At 40.5% G+C, this 20077-nt stretch overlaps 1 protein-coding gene across 1 annotated transcript in view; it reads right to left on the bottom strand.

Moving 5' to 3' along the window:
* The window catches only part of Slc25a17 (solute carrier family 25 member 17), a 41703-nt gene that overhangs the window by 7824 nt on the left and 13802 nt on the right, over positions 1–20077 (bottom strand). The window contains exons 3-5 of the mRNA XM_050128243.1: positions 15246–15312; positions 13150–13301; positions 1268–1384 (exon numbers count right to left, since the gene is read on the bottom strand). Of these exons, the coding sequence (XP_049984200.1) occupies positions 1268–1384; positions 13150–13301; positions 15246–15312 (336 nt within the window). The remainder of the gene's footprint in view (positions 1–1267; positions 1385–13149; positions 13302–15245; positions 15313–20077) is intronic.

Genomic DNA, 20077 nt, shown 5'->3' with positions numbered 1-20077 from the left:
TTTTTTTTGATTTTTCGAGACAGGGTTTCTCCGTAGCTTTTGGTTCCTGTCCTGGAACTAGCTCTTATAGACCAGGCTGGCCTCAAACTCATAGAGGTCCACCTGCCTCTGCCTCCCGAGTGCTGGGATTAAAGGCGTGCGCACGGCCCGGCTGCCAGGCAGTAATTTAATTAATACAATTTCTGTGTGGTTATTTCGGGGGTTAAGCTAGCCAGGCGGCAGGACGCGGCCTGCTCATTCCTTACAACAGGGATTGTGCAGTAACCACCTGTAACACTGGCACTGGGGAAGTTAAAAGGCAGGAGGATCTCAAGTTTGAGGCCAGCCTAGGTTACACAGTGAGATTGTCTCAAAACCAGTAACATGTTGAGTATGGTGAGTCACACCTGTGATCTCAGTACTTGGAAGGACTGCTATGAATTTGAGGCCAGACTAGGCTATACAGTGAGTTCAAGGCTAACCTGCAAAATGGCAAAATTCTGCCTTAAAAAGAACACAAAACCTAAACCCTTGGAGCTGGGGATATAAGTCAGTCAGTAGAGTGCTTGCCCAGTACATACAAAGCCCTGGTTCAGTCTCAGGCATGGCATTGTGATACACTCCTGTAATCCCAGCACTGAGAAGTGGAGGCAAGAGGATCAGAAGTTCAAGATCATCCTCAGTATGAGTCTGAGGTTAGCCTAGGCTACAAGAGATTGTCTTAAAAACAAAAAAAGGCTAGGTGGTGGTGGCGCAAGCCTTTAGTCCCAGTAGAGGGAAGCAGATCTCTGTGAGTTCAAAGCCAGTCTGGTCTACAGAGTTCCAGGATGGTCAAGGTTACACAGAGAAGCCCTGTCCTGAAAAACTAAAAACAAGCAAAATAAGAACAAACACAAAACAATGATGACAACAATAGGAATATTTAGTTTAGGGGTGAAGCTCGGGGTAGAATGCTTGCCTAGCACACTTGAGGCCCTGGGTTTAAAACCTAACACTGCAAAAAGTTAAATAAAAACTGACATATTCACAGCTTCTTTCCTGTCTGCTCTTTGGGAACAGTATGCACCTCTACCCTAGTCCTAGGCTTGTTATGAGGCAAGATACAAGTGGGGACACAGTAGGTGCTTCCTCTGGTGGTGTGCCATTGTTATGAGAAGAGTATGCCCAGAGGAGTTCCTACCAATCACAGACACAGAAACAATGGTTTGCTGGAATCTGAGGCTGTCTGCTAGGCAGCTTTCCTGTGGAAACAGACAAACATACAAGGACACATCCTGGAGACACTTACCGATAATGCCTTTGTAGTTAGTTGGTATAATGTCTTCATTCCGAAATTTTGCCCCTTGCAACTTCAGTCTGGTGTTCACCACCCAGAGTGGAGTCGTCAGCAGTACATTCACCACTCCTGAGAAACAGAGAAAGACGCCTGGTGGCACAGCGCTACCTGCTAAGCTCTGCTCCACTAGGTTAGATACAACACTCCATTTGTATCTCTGCCACTGACTGCAGCTACGGCTTATTTTCGAGCTGGGGTGTAACACATTACTGCCATTAGAAGCTGTTTGGAAGCACGGCTGATAGCACTGTTTGCTGACACAAAAGGAGTGGAGAATTTCCTTACCCACTCATGGGGGCAATCATTGGTTGATTTAAAAAAAAAATAACATTCAAAATGGCAATTTGGGGATGGGGATTTAACTCTAGGGTACAACAGCTGTCTAACACATGCAAGGCCTAGTTCAATCGCCAGCAATGCTAAAGAAACAAAACACAAGGTTACCCCCAAAACGAAGTAGCATTTGATATAGTTTTAAACAAATTGTGAAATAAGAGCTTCTGAGAGGGGGTAGTAGTCTATTGACACCATGCTAAATCCATGTCAACACCTGAGAAAACAAGTGCCAACTCTCACACAAAGTAGCTCATATGCTTTTAAACAAGTATGATCTGGTACTAAGGGTGACAGGTGGGAGGACAGGGTGACATTTCCAAGTCTTTCAACTGGGACCAAAAGCTCCCAGAGGAGCTCATCACTCCGAGGGTTAGGACAGCAGCAGCAGGCAGCAGTTACAAAGCGTTACAACACTGAGATCATTACAAGCACAGAGACGGACCTTGGCCCCCCAGGCTGCCTCAGAGCAGCACAGTGAGTCAGACGCTCCTTTGAAAACACATGGTCTCAATTTAACAGCATCTTGAGATATTAAAACTTGCTCATAGTCCTGAAATGATTAAAGAAAATACCATACAGGATTGTAACAAAGCGTCTGACAAGTGGTGTATACTTTGTAACTATAGACCAACCAAGGAAAGCATTGGTTAAGTATAGTACAGCTGTCTGGCTCCAGCTGAGCCCAGAAGAGGAACAATCCTAAAGAAGACAAAGAAGCCCCGCCCCTGCTGAAAGTCCTTTAAAGGCAAAACAAAGGGGAAAAATGTTTTCATTTAAGGAATCTCAAAACACCCTACAGAGAAAACAGTTTAACCAAGGATAAAAATGGTGAAAGCAGTTCAGAGACTGAAATCTATCTTTCTATTTGTTGCATACAGTTACCAAAGTAGGATTTTTTTTGCTTATTTTCCAGATATACCAACATATTTCCCCCAAGAAAAGATAGTATCAAGTAATCTTATGAACTGCAGTTCTATAGACCCACGTAGTACCCAGAAGTCATCTGTAGCTCTGACTCTATTCACACACTGTCTGGAGGCATGGCTCATGATCTGAAAAAGCTGTGTCTGCCCCAGAAGATCCGTGCTGGACTCTTTCTAAAAAGAGCCCCACAGTGCCCCACAGTCCAAGATACATGCACATCTGCCCAGAGTTCAGAATGGATACCTACTTGATGATGTATACTTCACTTCACAGAGACAAATCAGTTATGGGAAAATCAGGCCAGAAAGTGTTAGTGACATTTAGCAGCTTTTGTCCCCCCCCCCCCTTTCTTTTCTTTTTTCTTCTTTTTAAAAGAGAAAGACAAGCCAGGAGAACTTGGAACCCATGGATACAGAAAAGCACAGTGTATACACCTTTCCAAACAAATGAAATGTAATGTCCATTAAGCAGCTCCTTTAGAATTCAAAATATCCTTCAGGCTCTAGTCAGTAAGTAGGCATACACAAAACACTTGAGGGGCAACGCAGCCAAGAATAAGATTCAGCCATTACTTAAAGCACTGTTTCCACATTCCCATTACTAATACAGCAGAAAGACTGAAAGATTCTGAGGACAACCTCAAGTACCAAGTGTACCGCAATATTTAAATGAAGGGATAGAAAGTCATTCCAAAGCTTTGCATCTGAGGCGGTCAAGTACTTCCTTCATCCTCTGAGTCGGAGTGGAGGGAAGTGCCTTTTTTACCACGATAATCTTATGAATTCTGGGGAGAAATACACTCAAACTACTTGACAATGCTTTTTAAAAACTTCATCAAAATTTGCAACTTACATAATCAATAGCAGTGTTCCAGAGCTCCCCATGACTAACTCTAGTCCCTAATAACATACCACAGGCAGCCCCTCAAGGGAGCTGGGGCAGCACTCTTGCTAGTTCCAATATGTGGGTGTTACTCCAGCTCTAAGACCTAAGCACTAATTAATGTTCTTCTTACCTAAGGTTATTTTTCTTTGGAGTATCGTGAATTTACTTTCTTTTCCTTTTCAATAACAAATCATTTAGGAGAAAGCAGACCCAAAATCAAGAGCTGTGGTACACTAACCAAACCCACTCAACCCACTCTCCCACTCTGGTAAAGGAGCCAGGGAATACCATCCTAAATTAGCAGCCAGAATGCTAATCTTTGAATGTAGGCTCTTGAAGGCTGGAAGAGGCTCCACTCTGATGTCTGCTTACTTGCCTAAAGACAATCCTTGCATACCACAGGAGAGAAAACTGGGTTCTGTTACTGCACCCGGATAGACTTCACAAACTCTTGTCTGTCTCCCCAGCCAGTTCACTTCCAGAGAGAATCACCCAAACCACGCTGGTCTCCAGACCCACTCATTCTAATAGCCCTTTACCGGTACCACTCAAAAATGAACTCTTTCAAACCTCTGACAAAAAGGGGTGCATAGTTTATTGTGTAGTCACTGACCTGATTTAAATACATTTGTTCTAATGCAGATCATGCTGTATTCCTCCTGAGAGAGGCAGTGGTAGTTAGGACTTTCATCTATGTACTGGCTGGTTTGTGTCAACTTGACACAAGCTCATCAGAGGAAGGATCCTCAGTTGAGGAAATGTCTTCATGAGATTCTGCTATAAGGCATTTTCTCAATTACTAATCAATGCGGGAAGGCCTAGCTCAGGGTGGGTGGTGCCATCCCTAGGCTGGTCCTGGGTTCTACAAGAGAGCAGGCTAAACAAGTCAGGTACACAAGTCAGTAAGGAGCACCCCCTCCATGGCCTCTGCATCCAGGATCCTACCCTGTTTAAGTTCCTCTCCTGACTTCTTCAAAAATAAACAAACAAAAAACAACAAAAAAAAATTGGGCATGGACGGTTGCATGTGCCTCTAACCCCGGTGCTATCTGTGTGGAAGGACGGGGGGGGGGGGGGGGGGGGGGGGGGGGGGGGGGGACCAGAAAGGGGTGGGCTCCAAATTCAAGATCTCCATTGAAAAACATACTTCAAGGAAATAAGACTGAGAGCTATTCTCCAATCTCCAATATTCTCCAGTCTCCACACATATGAACATAGGTAACATGCACACATGCGTTCATGCATGCACATACATAAATAAATTTTAAACAGAGAATGCTATGGAACAATCTTTTTGTACACTACGAATATGTATTAGTCTCAAAAGCTGATTGGTCAATAGCTAAGCAGGAAAGAGATTGAGCACAAGAGCCAGACTAAGAGAATTCTGGGAAGAGAAAGGGCGGGCTCAGAGAGTAGCTGGCAAACAGAGAAACAAGGTGAGAATGCCATAGCAAGCCACGTGGCTAACTACAGATAAGAATTATGGGTTAATTTATGTGTAAGAGTTAACTAGTAACCATTCTGAGCTATTGGCTGAGCATTCATAAGGAATATTAAGCCTCTGAGTATTTATTTGGGAACTGGTGGGCGGGAGAGAAGTGCCTGATTAAAAAAGAAAGGAAATGGCAAATCAAGTGTGGAAGGCTAAGGCAGGAGTGTAGCAGACTAATAAAAACCTAGAGACAGATACTGGAGTTCAAGCTGAAAGGTCAGAGAAGCAAAGCAACCAACCACTAGAAAGCTCTTACCTCTATGAAATCTTCAGACTGAAAAGAGAGCGACTTCCTGTCCCCTCTCACCTTATATTCCTCTCTAGGGCTGGTATATAAGGCATGTGCCACCACCGCCTGGCCTCTATGGCTAACTAGTGTGGCTGCTGGGATTAAAGGTGTGCGCCACCACTGCCTGGTCTTATGGCTAACTAGTGTGACTAGCTTTGCGCTCTGATCTTCAGGAAAGCTTTATTTATTAAACATAAATAAAATATTATCATACAGCAGGGTCATGAATTCAAAGCCAGCAGTGTCTGTATAGTGAAAGTTTTATCTCAAAAAGCAATCCTTACCCCCCAAAAAAAGATAGAACAAAATAAAACAAAATGGCAGATGAAAGCCACAGATCTAAGCTACTGTCTCCCTAGAGGGGTGTGCAACATGATGTACAACAAGAATAAACCTGACTGGCCGGATTAAGGCAGAGGCAGGAAGTACATCCTCAACTCTGAAAACTGGCAGCTGGTATTCAAAAGTGCTGTATTCAAAATCACAATTTTATCAGTGTGGCCAACAGTCTTCAGTTATATTATCTGTAAGGTTCTAGTTCCAAATTCTTCTAGGTGTGCTTATGTGATTTTTCTGTGGAAAGATAATAAATAATAATCAAAAGTTTCAAGTAGAATCTGAATAAAAAGCCAGCAGTTCTCATCCTCTGGGTCATGACGCCTTTGGGGTCGACCAAACCTCAGACCAAACATCAGATATTCTGCATATCAAATGTTTAGATTACAATTAATAACAGTAGCAAAATTGCAGTTATAAAGTAGCAATGAAATTTTGCTTGTTTTTCGAAAGAGGGTTTCCCTGTGTAGCCCTGGCTGTCCTGGAACTCACTTTGTAAGCCAGGCTGGCCTTAAACTCAGAGATCTGCCTGCCTCTGCCTTCTGAGTGCTGGAATTAAAGGTGTATGCCACTACCACCCAGTGAAAATTTTATGGTTGGGGGTTACCAGAACATGAGGAACTATATTAAAGGGTTGCAGCATTAGGAAATTTTGAAAACGCTAGGTGGTGTTGGTAGTGTTCATGGGGGACCCTACCACACCCACCCTCCCTGCCAGCACAGTATAACATTATTACTGCAGCGTCAGCAGATTAGATGAGACAGCTGGGAATTCTTAAATGGGCTTAGTTTGAAAAAAATGGAAAAAAATCTTTCCCATGTTAAGAATTGGAACTATCACAATGCAGTGAGTTAGGACCCTGGTTAGTGCTATTATGAATGGCTTGGAAAACGAATAAAAAATAAACGAGGGGATAAACCATTTAGCTGGGATTGACATAATAGCAATTTTAATTACTATCAGTTGGTAATTCATATTTTATCCTTAAAATGGTATGACAACTGTGCCAAATATAAAAATTTGACTGAAACGTTAGACTTACTATTGAGAAGATGCAAGCTTTAGAAAGACTTCCTCCTTATAAGATACAAACTTTAGAAAGCCTTACTAAAGAAAATAAAAATTTGACTGATAAAATACAAGCCTTAGAAAGACCTACTAAGAAAATGAGAAAAATATTCAGACATAGACAGAGAAATTTGGAGTGGAACCTACCACACCATTGCATTATGAAATTGAAGAAGAGCAGAGTAAGGTTACCAGAAAACCAACTTTATTCAGTTACCATACAAGAACAACCACCAAATGATAGGCATCCCAAGGCTATGCAGAAGTTGACTGAAATCCTGTAAAAATTTTCGATTTCAAGAGATTTTTAAAAAGCAGTCATTTCATATGGTACGCATTCACCCTTTGTGAAGCAGATGGTAAATTCGTGGGCAACTAGGAATAGAATTATTCCACAAGACTGGAAAGATTTAGCAACAGCAATATTGGAAGCTGGCCCTTAGTTACAATGGAAAACATGGTGGAATGAGGAAGCTAGGATCATAGAATGAGGTAGGACTAGAGGTATTGAAATTTCCCAAGACCATACTCTTGGTGAAGGCCTGGAGAATGATTTGAAAAGACAGTTTAGATTTGATGACTACACCTTGGTGCTATGTCATGTAGCATCTTTGAGTGCTTGGGACAGGGTTGAAGAATCAGGAAAGAGGACTGAGTCATTTACTAAAATTATACAAAGCCTAAAAGAAGTCCACACTAATTTTTTTTTCCAAGATTGACTTTATCTGTAAATAGAATGATATCAGATCCATAAGATAAGACAAATATTAATTGAGTCCTTGGCTTTTGAAAATGCTAATTCAGAATACAAAAGGGTGATTAGGCCTTTAAATGCATGATCTGCATCAACAGATGAATGGATTAGAAGAGCTGAAACTGGATCTCACTCTTATGATGCTGCTGTGATAGGAAAATAATTTCTAGAAATTTTAAGAAGACCCAAATGTCTTATGTTTTAGTCATGGTAAACAAGGTCATCTGAAAAGGGATTGTAGGCAAGATGTTCCTAGAAACAATGTTTTTTCTAGAGATAATTCAAACAGAAGACCCTAGCTTTCTGGAATATACAGAAGGTGTGGCAAAGTCTGGCATTGGACTAATGAATGCAAATCAACAAGGGACAGTCAAAATAATCCTTTGCAATCAGGAAACGCCCTGAGGAGCCTCCTGCAGCTCCAATATCGAATTTGGCTCAATCATTCTCTGTCAGCATTGGAGAAACTCATCCACAGAGCAATTAAGACACTTAATATCTGTTGTTAAAAACCATACTGCTGGGGCTGGAGAGATGGCTCCATGGTTAAGAGCACTAGTTGTTCTTCCAGAGATCCTAAATTCAATTCCCAGCAACCACATTGTGGCTTACAATCATCTATAATGACATCTGGTGCCCTCTTCTGGCATTCAGACATACATGCAGACAGAACATTGTATACATATTATATAAATATTACAAAAAAAAAAAAAAAACAAAACAACCCTGCTGGGGCTGGAGATCTGGCTCAGAGGTTATGAGCACTGGCTACTCTTCTAGAGCTCCTGAGTTCAATTCCCAGCAACCACATAGTGGCTTATAACCATCCACAATGAGATCTGCTGCCCTCTTTTAGCCTGCAGACATACATGCAGAGAAAACACCATTTACACATAATAAATAAATAAATAAGTCTTTAAAAAATGCACACTTTGCTCTGGATGTGATCAAAGACAGAACAACTTGCATAAATGAAACAAAAAGTTCGAGGGAGACCAGAAAACAAGTATTCTGGCAAGCTGCTACAAATGACCAGAGATCAAAGCTAAAAACACATGTAAATGGCACTGAAGTTGAGGGTTTGGTAGACACAGTACAGATGTAACAATAACTTCACCAAAATCTTGGCATCCAGCTTGGCCTCTGAGGTAAATGTTCAGCTTCTTGGGTTGGAATTTTATCTCAGGTAAAATAAAGTGCAAGATATATCAAGTATAGGGCCAGAAGGGCAGATAGAAAAACCATACGTGGCTAACAAAGCAATGAATTTATGGGATGTGATTTGTTGCAGCAATGGAAATCACAGGTTAACATTCCTCCAATCTCAGAAATAAACTATAAAATAAGGAATGCTTCTGAGAGAAATACTAAAAGGTATCAAGAACAGCTACAGACTGTTCAGGTTGTACATAAGCAGGGCACAACATCTGGTGGTCTTTGAAGGGTACCAATAGTCCTACCTTTAAAATGGTTAACTGACAAACTTTGTGTGTGGAACAATGGCCTTTGACATCAGAAAAATTACAGGCACTAGAACAACTGATACAGGATGCTCAACACTGAAAAATTGACCAGTTCTTAGAATTCTCTTATATTTGTCATTAAAAAGAAATCAGGAAAATAGAGAATATTAACACAATAATTTAAGAGTGATAAATAAGGTGATTCAGCCAATGGATTCTTTACAGCCTGGAATTCTCTTGCCTTCTTTATTACCTAAAGGATGGTCTATTAGAGTGATTGACTTAAGACTGCTTTTTTACTGTACCTTTACAAGAACAGGATAGAGAACTATTTGCCTTCACATAGTAATTCTCAGCCTGTTCAAAGGTATCAGGAGAGTATTCTTCCACAAGGGATGTTAAACATCCCTACCCTGTGTCAATATTTTGTACAGCAGGCATTAGAAATAATTCATAGTTCCTTCAATATATAATTTATCATTATATGGATGATATCTTACTAGCTGATTTAGACACAAATACCTTAGAAAAATTATGAAGAAGTAAAGAAAATTTTCCCTTGGTAGGGAAAAAAATACAAAGAGAAGATTCTATTAATTACCTAGGATATAGATAGGTTTACAAAAAATTCAACCACAGAAAGCACAAATCAGGAGAGATAAATTATGAACTCTTAATGATTTTCATAATTTGCTGGGAGATATTAACTAGCTACAGCCTGCAACTGGATTAACAACTCAAGAAGTGATTTATTTCAAACCTTACAAGGTGATAAAGACTTAAATAGTCCAAGAAAATTATCATCGGAAGCTGAGAGAGAATTGGCTTTGGTAGAAAAAAAATTACAGGAGGCACAAGTGGGTTGTTTGGATCCAGAGCTTGATTGTATTCTGGTTATTTTACCTTCTACATTCTCCCACAGGAATTCTTATGCAGAAAGAAGATAATAGCTTAGAATGGATATTTTTAACACACAAATAGAGTTAAAAATTAAAGACCTATGTAGAAAAGGTTCTTAATAGACCCAGCAGAAATTGTGGTACCTTTTACTAATGCTAAAACTGCTTCATTATGGACAGAAAATAAACATTGGCAAATAACTTGCAGTAATTTTGGGGGGAGATTAGCAACAAATATCCCAAAAGCAAGAAACTTGAATTTATAAAGAGAAATAATTGGATCCTTCCTTTTATCCCTGTACAGGGATCACAAATTTCTGGAGTCCCTACATTCTATACTGATGCAAATAAATCAGGAAAGACAAGTTTAAGACAGAAAAAATGAGTAGCTCAAAGCCCTATGATTCAGTAAAAAAAATCAGAATTATATGCTATTCTTACCATATTATTAGACTTTTCCAGCACATCTTAATATAGTTACTGACTCTCAATATGCAGAAAGAGTTGTTTTACATATTGAAACCACTGAACTAATTCCAGATGGTTCAGAATTAACTTTGCTATTTATTAAATTACAAGAAATAATCAGGACTAGAAAGCATCCCTTACATATAAAACACCTATCAGATCCCATATTGGCCTACCAGGCCCTCTGACACAAGGTAATGATGAAATTGATCATCTATTGGTAGGAAATGTACTAGAAGCCTCAGAACTTTAATTTTTTTTTTTAATTTTTTTGAAGCCTTGGAATTTTATAAGAAACTGAACATATTAGTAGCAAATGTTTGAAGAAATATTTTCCTATCACTTGGCAACAAGTCAAGGAGATTATAAGGCAATATCCTACTTGTTCTTTGTACAGCTAAATTCCACTACTTGCAGGAAGTAATCCAAAGGGTACTCAAAAAAATGAAATTTGGCAAATGGATGTTTCATTTTGTGGAGTTTGGAGTTTGAAAAAAATTAAAGTATGTGCAGCATACAATAGATATTTATTCAGGATTTCTTTATCTGTACAATTTGTAAATTTCATTTTATTGCATAATGGGCAAAAAACACACATTCCGGGATTTCAATTTTCTGTACATATTGAAATTTGTTTTCTGACTAATCCATGGATTATCCTGGAGACTGTCCCATTAGGTGATAGGAGAAAGTGCTGCTAGATGTCAACTCTATTTGGTTGACAGCCTAGTTTAACTATGATGTCCCTCTATAAATGCTTATGCAGGATTTCAATGGGCAACTGCTTTGAGTTCTGGAAAGGCTGATTCTGTAATTACACATTTGCCAGAAGTTATGGCCATCATGGAGATACCTGTACAAATTAGGACTGATAATGCTCCAGTATATGCCTTTAGTAAAATGAAAGTTATTTTCATATTACAATATAAAGCATACTACAGGTATACACAATCCTATTACAAGCTGTTACAGAAGATCTAACTGTACTTTAAAAGATATGTTTAATAAACAGGAAGGGGTAATAAAGACCCCCCCAAAGAGATCCATTGTACATGCTTTATTAACTTTAAATTTTTAAATGTTAATGAGAAAGGAACAACAGCTGTGCAGAGAGATTTGATAGTAGAAGAAAAATCAGCCTGTACACTTAAAAGATGTGTTGACCTCAGAATGGAAACCAGGTATGTGTTACATTGGGGAAGAGGTTTTGCTTTTTGTTTCCACAGAAGAAAAGCTATGGATACCATCAAGACCGACAAAGATTAGATTCAAACAACAGAGACATTTCACCTTCTGGGGTCTTTGAGGGAGCTGAGGATTATATAGTCATAATTAAAGTTTTCCTTAGTTATAATAAAAGGTAAATTAGGTATAAAACTTTAGGTTTACAAAGATAAGATGAAAAATAGAGTATTTTGCCGGGAGGTGGGCGGACGCCTTTAATCCCAGCACTTGGGAGGCAGAGGCAGGTGGATCTCTGTGAGTTCAAGGCCAGCCTGGGCAACAAGAGCTAGTTCCAGGACAGGAACCAAAAACTACAGAGAAACCCTGTCTCGAAAATTAAAAAAAAAAAAAAAAAATAGAGTATTTTCTCTAATTTTGCCAAATACAAATGGACTGGATGTTGCAACTGTAATTCTTACTTGATAACTGTTTTGTTGTATATAATTTTACTATGCTAAAGTTAAAACCTTCCATTTTAATTAGATAAAAAGGGGGACAGGCTGAGGAACAACCTTTATATACTGTAAATATATATTACTCTCATTGTTAATAAAAAGCTGATTGGCCAATAACTAGGCAGGAATTTTGGGGTACAGAGAATGCTGGGAAGACGGGCAAAGTTAGAGGAGTCACCAGCCAGATGGAAAGGAAGCAGGATGTGCAGGAGAGGTAAAAGCCATAAGCCTCAGGGCAGTGCACAAATTAATAGAAATGGGTTAATTTAAGTTGTAAGACCTTGGGGCTGCTCGTTCCTGGCAGCCTGGTCTACAGAGCAAGTTCCAGGACAGACTTCAAAGCTACAGAGAAACTCTGTCTCGGAGAAAAAAAAAAAAAAAAAGAGTACTCTGCTCTTCTAAAGGACCCAGGTTCAATTCCCAGCACCCACATGGCAGCTAACAACTGTCTGTAACTTTAATATCTGATACCCTCATACAGACATACATGGAGACTAAACACCAATGCACATAAAATAAAAATAAATAAATTTTTTAAAAAAGTTGTAAGAGCTGGCTGGAGACAAGCCTAAGGTACCGGCCAAGCATTTATAACTAACTCTCTGCTGAGACACAGAGAAACCCTTCCAACACACTTGAGAGCAGTTTCCAAAGAGTTACCCACCCCATGTTCATGAAGCATACTCCAAAAAGCAAGAGGTGGACGCAACCCAAATGTCCCTTAGCAGATGAAAAGATACACACAGTGTGATGTATTCACACAACAGAATATTATCTAGACATAAAAGAGAAATATATGTCAAATGCTACAACGTGGATGAACCATGAGGATACTACTAAGTGATATGAGGCCATTACAAAAGACAAATACTGTATGATCTCACTTGTATGCAGTACCAAATGTAGTCAAATCCTTAAAGGCAGAAGCAGAATGAATGATGGTTACCAGGTGTTGAGAGGAGAGATGGGAATTTACTTAAGGGGTCTGAGGTTTGTACAATGAAAACCTTCTGGTGTCAGTTTTAAAATGCACACATACTTCACATGACTAACTTACCTTAAAATGGTTACACTGGCAAATTTTATGTCATGTGCTTTTATCACATTAAGGAAACACGTCAGAAAAACTGGCCATATTCCCTGCAGCACTACTGGGTGCTAAAATAATCTCTTAGAGGATATATGACAGATCAATATTAAAATATAAAGATATTTTATACCCAGAAAACTTGGTTACCTGCAACAAATCCAACCACCAGATCTTTTCCTGTAGAAGAACGTTGACCTTTGACCCATACTGCTTTGAGGCTATTAAAAGTGTAGAAATAGACAAAATTGGAGCAGCAGAGACTGGAGATGACTGGAAACCACCCTCGGTATGGTGCCAGGCTATGGAAAAAAAAACAAAAAACAAAACAATAAGCAAAGTAAAGGTCCTAGACAAAAGCCACAGAAAATTGCCAGAGAAGCGTGTCAAGGTCTGAATGTAAACAGATTCCCAATAGGCTTATGCATTCCCTGGGAAGTCTACTATAAGAGGCAGAGCCTTGCAAGAGGGAATAGTCACTGGGGACAGGCCTTGAGGACAGCCCAGTCCCACTTCCTATGGAGACAACAATGTGATCAGCTGGCATTGCCTGCCCTACTGTGACGGACTATGAACTGTCTTCACTTCTAAGTCAGAATAAACCCTCCTGCACTTAACTTGGTTCTAGTTAGGCACTTGATCACAGAACTGAAAAAAGTAACCTATTATGAAGCCCAGCATAGTCTGGTCTACACAAACAGTCCCAAGGTTTGATAGGAGTGGGACAACTGCAGGACCTTAGAAAGGTTCTCCCCATGGGTGAGTTACAGGAAAGGAGAAATGGTCACACAGAAAGCAACCAAACCACGTGCTAGAAAGCACGTAGACACTATGATGCCAGAGAAAAATGGGGTGGGGAGAAAGAGAGAGCAAGGGAGAGAAAAGGAAGGGGTAAGCAAACACTGAGAGAGAAAGAAGAGGAGAGAAAACAAGAAAGGAAAAGATGGGGGAGAGAGAGGGAAAGAGAGAGAAAAGGGAGAGAGAGAAGGGGGGAGAAAAAGGGCGTGAGGGAGGCAGAGAGATGTTTCATCACGGTACAGTCTGACCCTGGGGAATTCTTCCCCATTCTCTTCTAGAGCAGGGACTCCAGGCATGCACCGCTGTGCTACCCAGGAACTCATTATTCTTACCAAGAATGCGAAACCAATCTAACCATGAGACAAATATAAAACAAGAATTAAAACTCACAACTTTCATTTCAGCAAAGGTAGGTGAATCTCTGTGAGTTCAAGGTCAACACAGCAAGTTCCAGTCCAGCTAAGGCTACATAGAGAGACTGTCTCAAGGAAAAAGAGCAATTTAAAATGGAAGGGAGAGAATATATGTCAATGGCATAGATGTCAAAATGTTTTGACACATGTAACTGATGTTTAAATCACTGAAAAACTTGTATGTAATCTACATGTGTGTGACAGAAGTGTAGGGAGGGCAAGTGTGAGCATAGTTGGTAACGCAGGAGAAAAATGGACAATAAACATGGAAAGCATACAGTGGTATCCTTTGTACCAATTTCAGATTTGAAATTGTTTGCAACTCTGAAATCACTTCAAAACACAAATTCAAAGAAATTAAAATAAAAGAATAATGCAATCTGACAGGAATGAACTGTGAGAGAGGGTTTGTGTGCTTGTGTGGTGTATATGTGTGTGTCTTATGCGACTTATGTGTGTTTTGTTTGGTGTATAAGGGTATGTCTTATGTGAGTTGTGTGTGTGTGTGTGTGTGTGTGTGTGATGTGTGCTACTGGCATTTAGACTCGGCCCCATAAAGGCTAGGCAAACACAGTGAGTTAATGTTCAAACTTCTAAGCAATAATACCGCTACTTTGTTATACATTACATTTCCTAGAATGCTCCATAATCAAAACTAAACAAATGGTGTGGGCTAGAAAAATGACTCAGCAGCTAAGGGCATTTGTTATTCTTGCAGAGGACCTGGGTTTTGTTCCCAGCACCACACAGTCGTTCACAACTATGTGTGACTCCAGTTCCATAGGATCCGACTTCCCCCTACAACCTCCTTGGGCATCAGGGATGCACATGGTACACAGACAAACATGTAAGCAAAATACACGTAGAAATAAATCTAAAAATAAAGATCAAATGGCTAACAGATCTGTAAGGGATTAAGAACAGATATGCTTCTATATGTTAGGCAATTACAAACTCTCAAGACTATAAGTCTATAACCGGGGCTTCTGAGTTTCGCAAGGAGCCACTCTGAGAAGTTGGGAAATGGGTACTCACAGGCCTTCTTCTTTAATAATCTCCAGGAGCACTGCATGAGTAGTTTTTGACTTTCTTTTCTCATCAACTGTAAAAATCAAGAGAATTATTATCTCTAGCATCAGCAAGCGTCACTGACATGCCATCACGCCACCTGCATCAACTCTCATCCATTTTTTTGAGATCCCTACTTTGCCTCAGATCCTCCAGTGTGTCTGGCCATGGGTTACTTTCCCAAAGTAAATTTCTTGAGTTTCATCTATTATTCAGAATTTTAAGTTAAACTCTAATTTCCACAGTAAAGCAGAAATGTTATTTCTAGAGTTTTATAATACTTTCTACCTGTTTTCTTCTTCATTTTTTTTTGTTTGTTTTGCTTTGTTTTGTTTTTCTAGACAGTTTATTTATGTAGCTCTGACTGTCCTGGAACTCACTTTGTAAACCAGGCTGGCCTTAAACTCAGAGATCCACCTGCCTCTGCTCCCAAGTGGTAGGATTAAAGGCATGGACCACCACCATCTGGCTCCAGTGCTTTTTCTTATATTTTATCTTTAATTATATGTATGTGTCTGTGTGTCAGTGTGTGCACATGAGTGCAGGTGCCCTTAGAGGCCAGAAGAGGGTATAAGATGCCCTGGAACTAGAGTTACTGGAAACTGAAGTTGTATCCTCTGAAAAAGCAGTACATGTTTTTTTATTTTATTTATTTATTTTTTGTTTTGTTTTTTGGAGACAAGGTTTCTCCATGTAACAGTCCTAGCTATCCTGGAACTAGCTCTGTAGTACAAGCTGGCCTCGAAATCACAGAGATCTGCTTGTCTCTGCCTCCCAGGTGCTAGGATTAAAAGCATGCACCACCACCGCCTGGTGTAGTACACTAAGCCATCTGTCTATCGATCCCTCCTTCTCTTCTTTCTTCCCTCCCTCCCTTCTTATGTATATGTACCTCTTTGATTTTATGTGAGCCACATGTAAACTGGTGGAACCTTGGAGGCCAGAGGGCATCAAATCCCCTGGACCTGGAGATACAGGCAACTATGAACCTCATGATATGGGTGCTGAAAACCAAACTTGGATCCTCTGGAGATCAGTAAATGCTCTTAATGGCTGAGCCAGCTCTCCAGCCCTATATCGTGCTCTTGTTTTAAATCAATATGCATGTTCTCATTTTTATATCCCACACCTTAAAGAATAGGAACTAGATTATCTTCTCTTTTTATCTTTTATAAAAAAAGATTTATTTGATTTTCTATGTATGGTGTTTTGCCTGCATGTGTATGTGTACCACATATGTGCCTGGTGCCCAGGGAAGTCAGAAGAGTGTTGGGTAACCTGGAACTAAGTTACAGATGGTTGTGAGTTGCCATGTGGGTGCTGGGAATCGAACCCGGGTCCTCGGCTAGAGCTACAAGTGCTCTTACTTACTGCTGAGCCGTCTCTTCAGTCCCTACTCTCTTCTTTTTGTAAAAGAGGCCAGAAAATAAAACGCAAAGTCAGGAATAAAATTAAAACTCAAATTTCAAAAGTTCTGGCTTTGTGCTGCTTCCTAACCTTAAAAAAAAAAAAATCCCAGAAGGACATTTTTGTGCGTTATCACTGAATGAAAACAATATCCACTTCAATTAACTTTCAAATTTCCTACATATACTAGAAAACTAATCTGAAAAACTAAAAATGTGGAAATGAACCAATTTCCTCAGAATGAAAATTGGTACCAATATATCTTATGAAATGGCAAGTTAGTCAGCCCCTAATAAAAGCAATCTGGCATTTACTCAAAATCACACATACGTCTACCCCTTGATTCAGAAGAAATCCCACGTCTGGGAATTTATCCCATAAAGTTTATAGAAACAAAATGGCCTATGAACAAATCTATTCTTACATGATATTTGCAAGAACGACAATAACAAAATTGTGAAACAACCCAAGAATTCTTCCACACTAGGGCAAGGGTAAGCAGGTTAGGGTGCATCCACACCAGACTTGAGAACTACAAGACTGGATGAAGGGAAACATGCTGCCAGGCTAAAGATGGACAGTCTGGGGGCTAGAGAGACAAGTCAACAGGTAAGAGCACCATCTGTAAGCCCAGTGCTAGAGAATCTGGTGCCTTCTGGTCTGTGTGGACACTAGACATGCATGTGGTACACAGATATGCACCAGACAAAACACCAATATACATTAAATAATACCTAAAAATAATTGTTTAAATGCATAGTCTAGAACTTTTTTGTTTTAGTTTTTCAAGACAGTGTTTCTCTGTAGCTTTTTCCCCACAAGACAGGGTTTCTCTGTAGCTTTGGAGCCTGTCCTGAAACTAGCTCTTGTAAACCAGGCTGGCCTTGAACTCACAGAGATCCGACTGCCTCTGCCTCCCAGTGCTGGGATTAAAAGCCTGTGCCACCACCACCCGGTTCTTTCTATAGCTTTGAAGCCTGTCCTGGAACTCGCTCTATAGACCAGGCTGGCCTCAAATTTACAGAGATTCACCTGCCTCTGCCTCCTGAGTGCTGAGATTAAGGGTGTGTGCCAATACTGCCCAGCCAAAATGTGCCTTTTGTATGAGTAAGGTGAAAACTAAGAATCTACATCACTTGTATGTATTTCCATAAAGTGTGAAAACCAGGTTGGCTGACACTCAGTCTCATGCTTCACTCCTGTACAGCACTGGCCTCTGGTCTCTACAAACATTCTTTTTGTTTTGCTCTGGCTCTCTCATTCTCTCTTCCTCCCTCTCTCTCAGTACAGCTCCTGTGTTCAAATGGTCCACAAGCCTCCGTCTCCCAAGTAGCTGTGACTGGGGTGTGTACACAGAACCCACCCTACATTTGCCATTCTGAAGGATGTCCAAATCAGAACACTTGGGGCTGCGAAGATGGTCCATCAGTTAAGAGCTTGTGCTCCTGTAGAGGACCTGAGTTTGATTCTCAGCATATCAGGTGGCTCACAACACCAGGAATTCCAGCACCTTGGCTTCTGAGGCCATCTGCACTCATGTGCACATACCCCAGATACAAGGCATACATATAAAGTAATTTTAAAAACTAATAGAGAAGCCAGGCAGTGGTGGCACACGCCTTTAATGCTAGCACTCAGGAGACAGAGGCAGGTGGATCTCTGTGAGTTCGAGGTCAGCCTGGTCTACAAGAGCTAGCTCTAGGTTAGGTTCCAAAGCTATAGTGAAACCCTGTCTCGAAAAACAAAAACAAAATCACACACACACACACACACAAAAAAAAAAAAAAAAAAAAAAACTAAGGGAGAGACCCGTCTTCCCTAGCAATGAAGACACCAAAGAAACAGCACAAAGTCAGTCAGTGTCAACACAGTGAAGAGGAGGAAAGGTGGAGGTGAGGTTTCCCTGTACAGCGCCTTCTTACATGTTTTCCTTTGTCAGGCATAGAACCACCCACCTAAAAATTCTAACCACAAGCAGTAGGCACAAAGTGTTTAACCTCTTACCTAGTTTTCAAAATCTTTTTATGCAAGTTGTGGTATCAGTTTATAATTTCAAGCTGAGCCAGGTGGTGGTACACGCCTTTAATCCTAGCAGAGCTAGAGAGATCTGAGTTCAAGGCCAGCCTGGTTCTACAGAGTGAGCTCCAGGACAGTCAGTGCTACACAGAGAAACCCTGTCTTGAAAACCAAAATAGTAATAATAATCATCATCATCAAAATAATAACAACAATAATGACAATAATAATTTCAGGTTAAAAAAACAGAAGAAAGAGAATTACAGCAAAGTGCAAAATCCTATAGTGCTAAAGGCGGATTAGGAGGACATGTCTGGGCGAGTAAGGACAGTAGACAGATATACTACTGTTCCCAGTCTCCTTTTTAGAAAATCTTCCTCCTTTAAAAATGCCCAGTTTAAGCCTCAAAAGTCATCCTGGAGACAGAGCTCAGAGTGGAGCACTTGCCTAGTACACGAAGGCCTGAGTCTGACCATCTACTGTAAAACAAAAGCCATGGTGTGTGACCAGGCTGGCTTCCAATTCAGGCCCATCCTCCTCTGCTTCTGCTCTTGAGTGCTGTGTGCCACCACTCCCAGACAAGGGCTGACTCTGCAAGCCATCTTTGTTGCCAAGGTCAATCCTGCTTGGACTTGCCTGGCAGGTATTAAACAGCAGTGTCCAAACTGTGGGTGTGAGTACAGTCCCGATGTCCCACTGTCCCTCAGTGTGGAAATCTATTATGTGTACAGCATATTGAGAGTACGTTCACCTGCCTATGAAACATCTCTTTTTAATAACTGCTAAGGAAAAAAAATACCTTTTTCAAGTGTGGGCTTGCTATATAGTAAAAGCAGCGACACGAGCTTCAGAAGGGAGTTGTCTTCGCATACTGGCACGAGGAAATGAGCTGTATGCAATCACTCTTTACTGTGAAATTCACCCGGCTAGGGTTCCCTCAACTTACCTTCAGGCACCCTTTTCTGTTCTAAGAAGCTGCAGAGCCTTGGTATTGAATAATATGTTTTTCTTTCTTCCTTTAGCAATTTATTTATTTTTATTTTATGTACATTGGTGTTTTTCCTACATATATGTCTGTGTGAGGGTATCAGATCCCTTGGACCTGGAGTTAAGACAGTTGGTAGCTGCCATGTGGGTGCTGGGAATTGAACATGGGTACTCTTAACTGTTGAGCCATCTCTCCGGCCCTGAAGAATGCTTCTTAAGTAGTCACTCATGAGTTTATAATAGAAACTGTTGCCGGGCGGTGGTGGCGCACGCCTTTAATCCCAGTACTCCGCAGGCGGATCTCTGTGAGTTCGAGACCAGCCTGGTCTACAAGAGCTAGTTCCAGGACAGGCTCCAAAACCACAGAGAAACCCTGTCTCGGAAAAAAA

This window comes from Alexandromys fortis, unplaced genomic scaffold (assembly GCF_014885135.2).
Source record: "Alexandromys fortis isolate MF-2015 unplaced genomic scaffold, M_Fortis_MF-2015_v1.1 scaffold_290, whole genome shotgun sequence".
Lineage (NCBI taxonomy): Eukaryota > Metazoa > Chordata > Mammalia > Rodentia > Cricetidae > Alexandromys > Alexandromys fortis.
The sequence above is the reverse complement of the archived record's forward strand: the minus strand, read 5'-3'. Positions and strand labels throughout refer to the sequence as shown.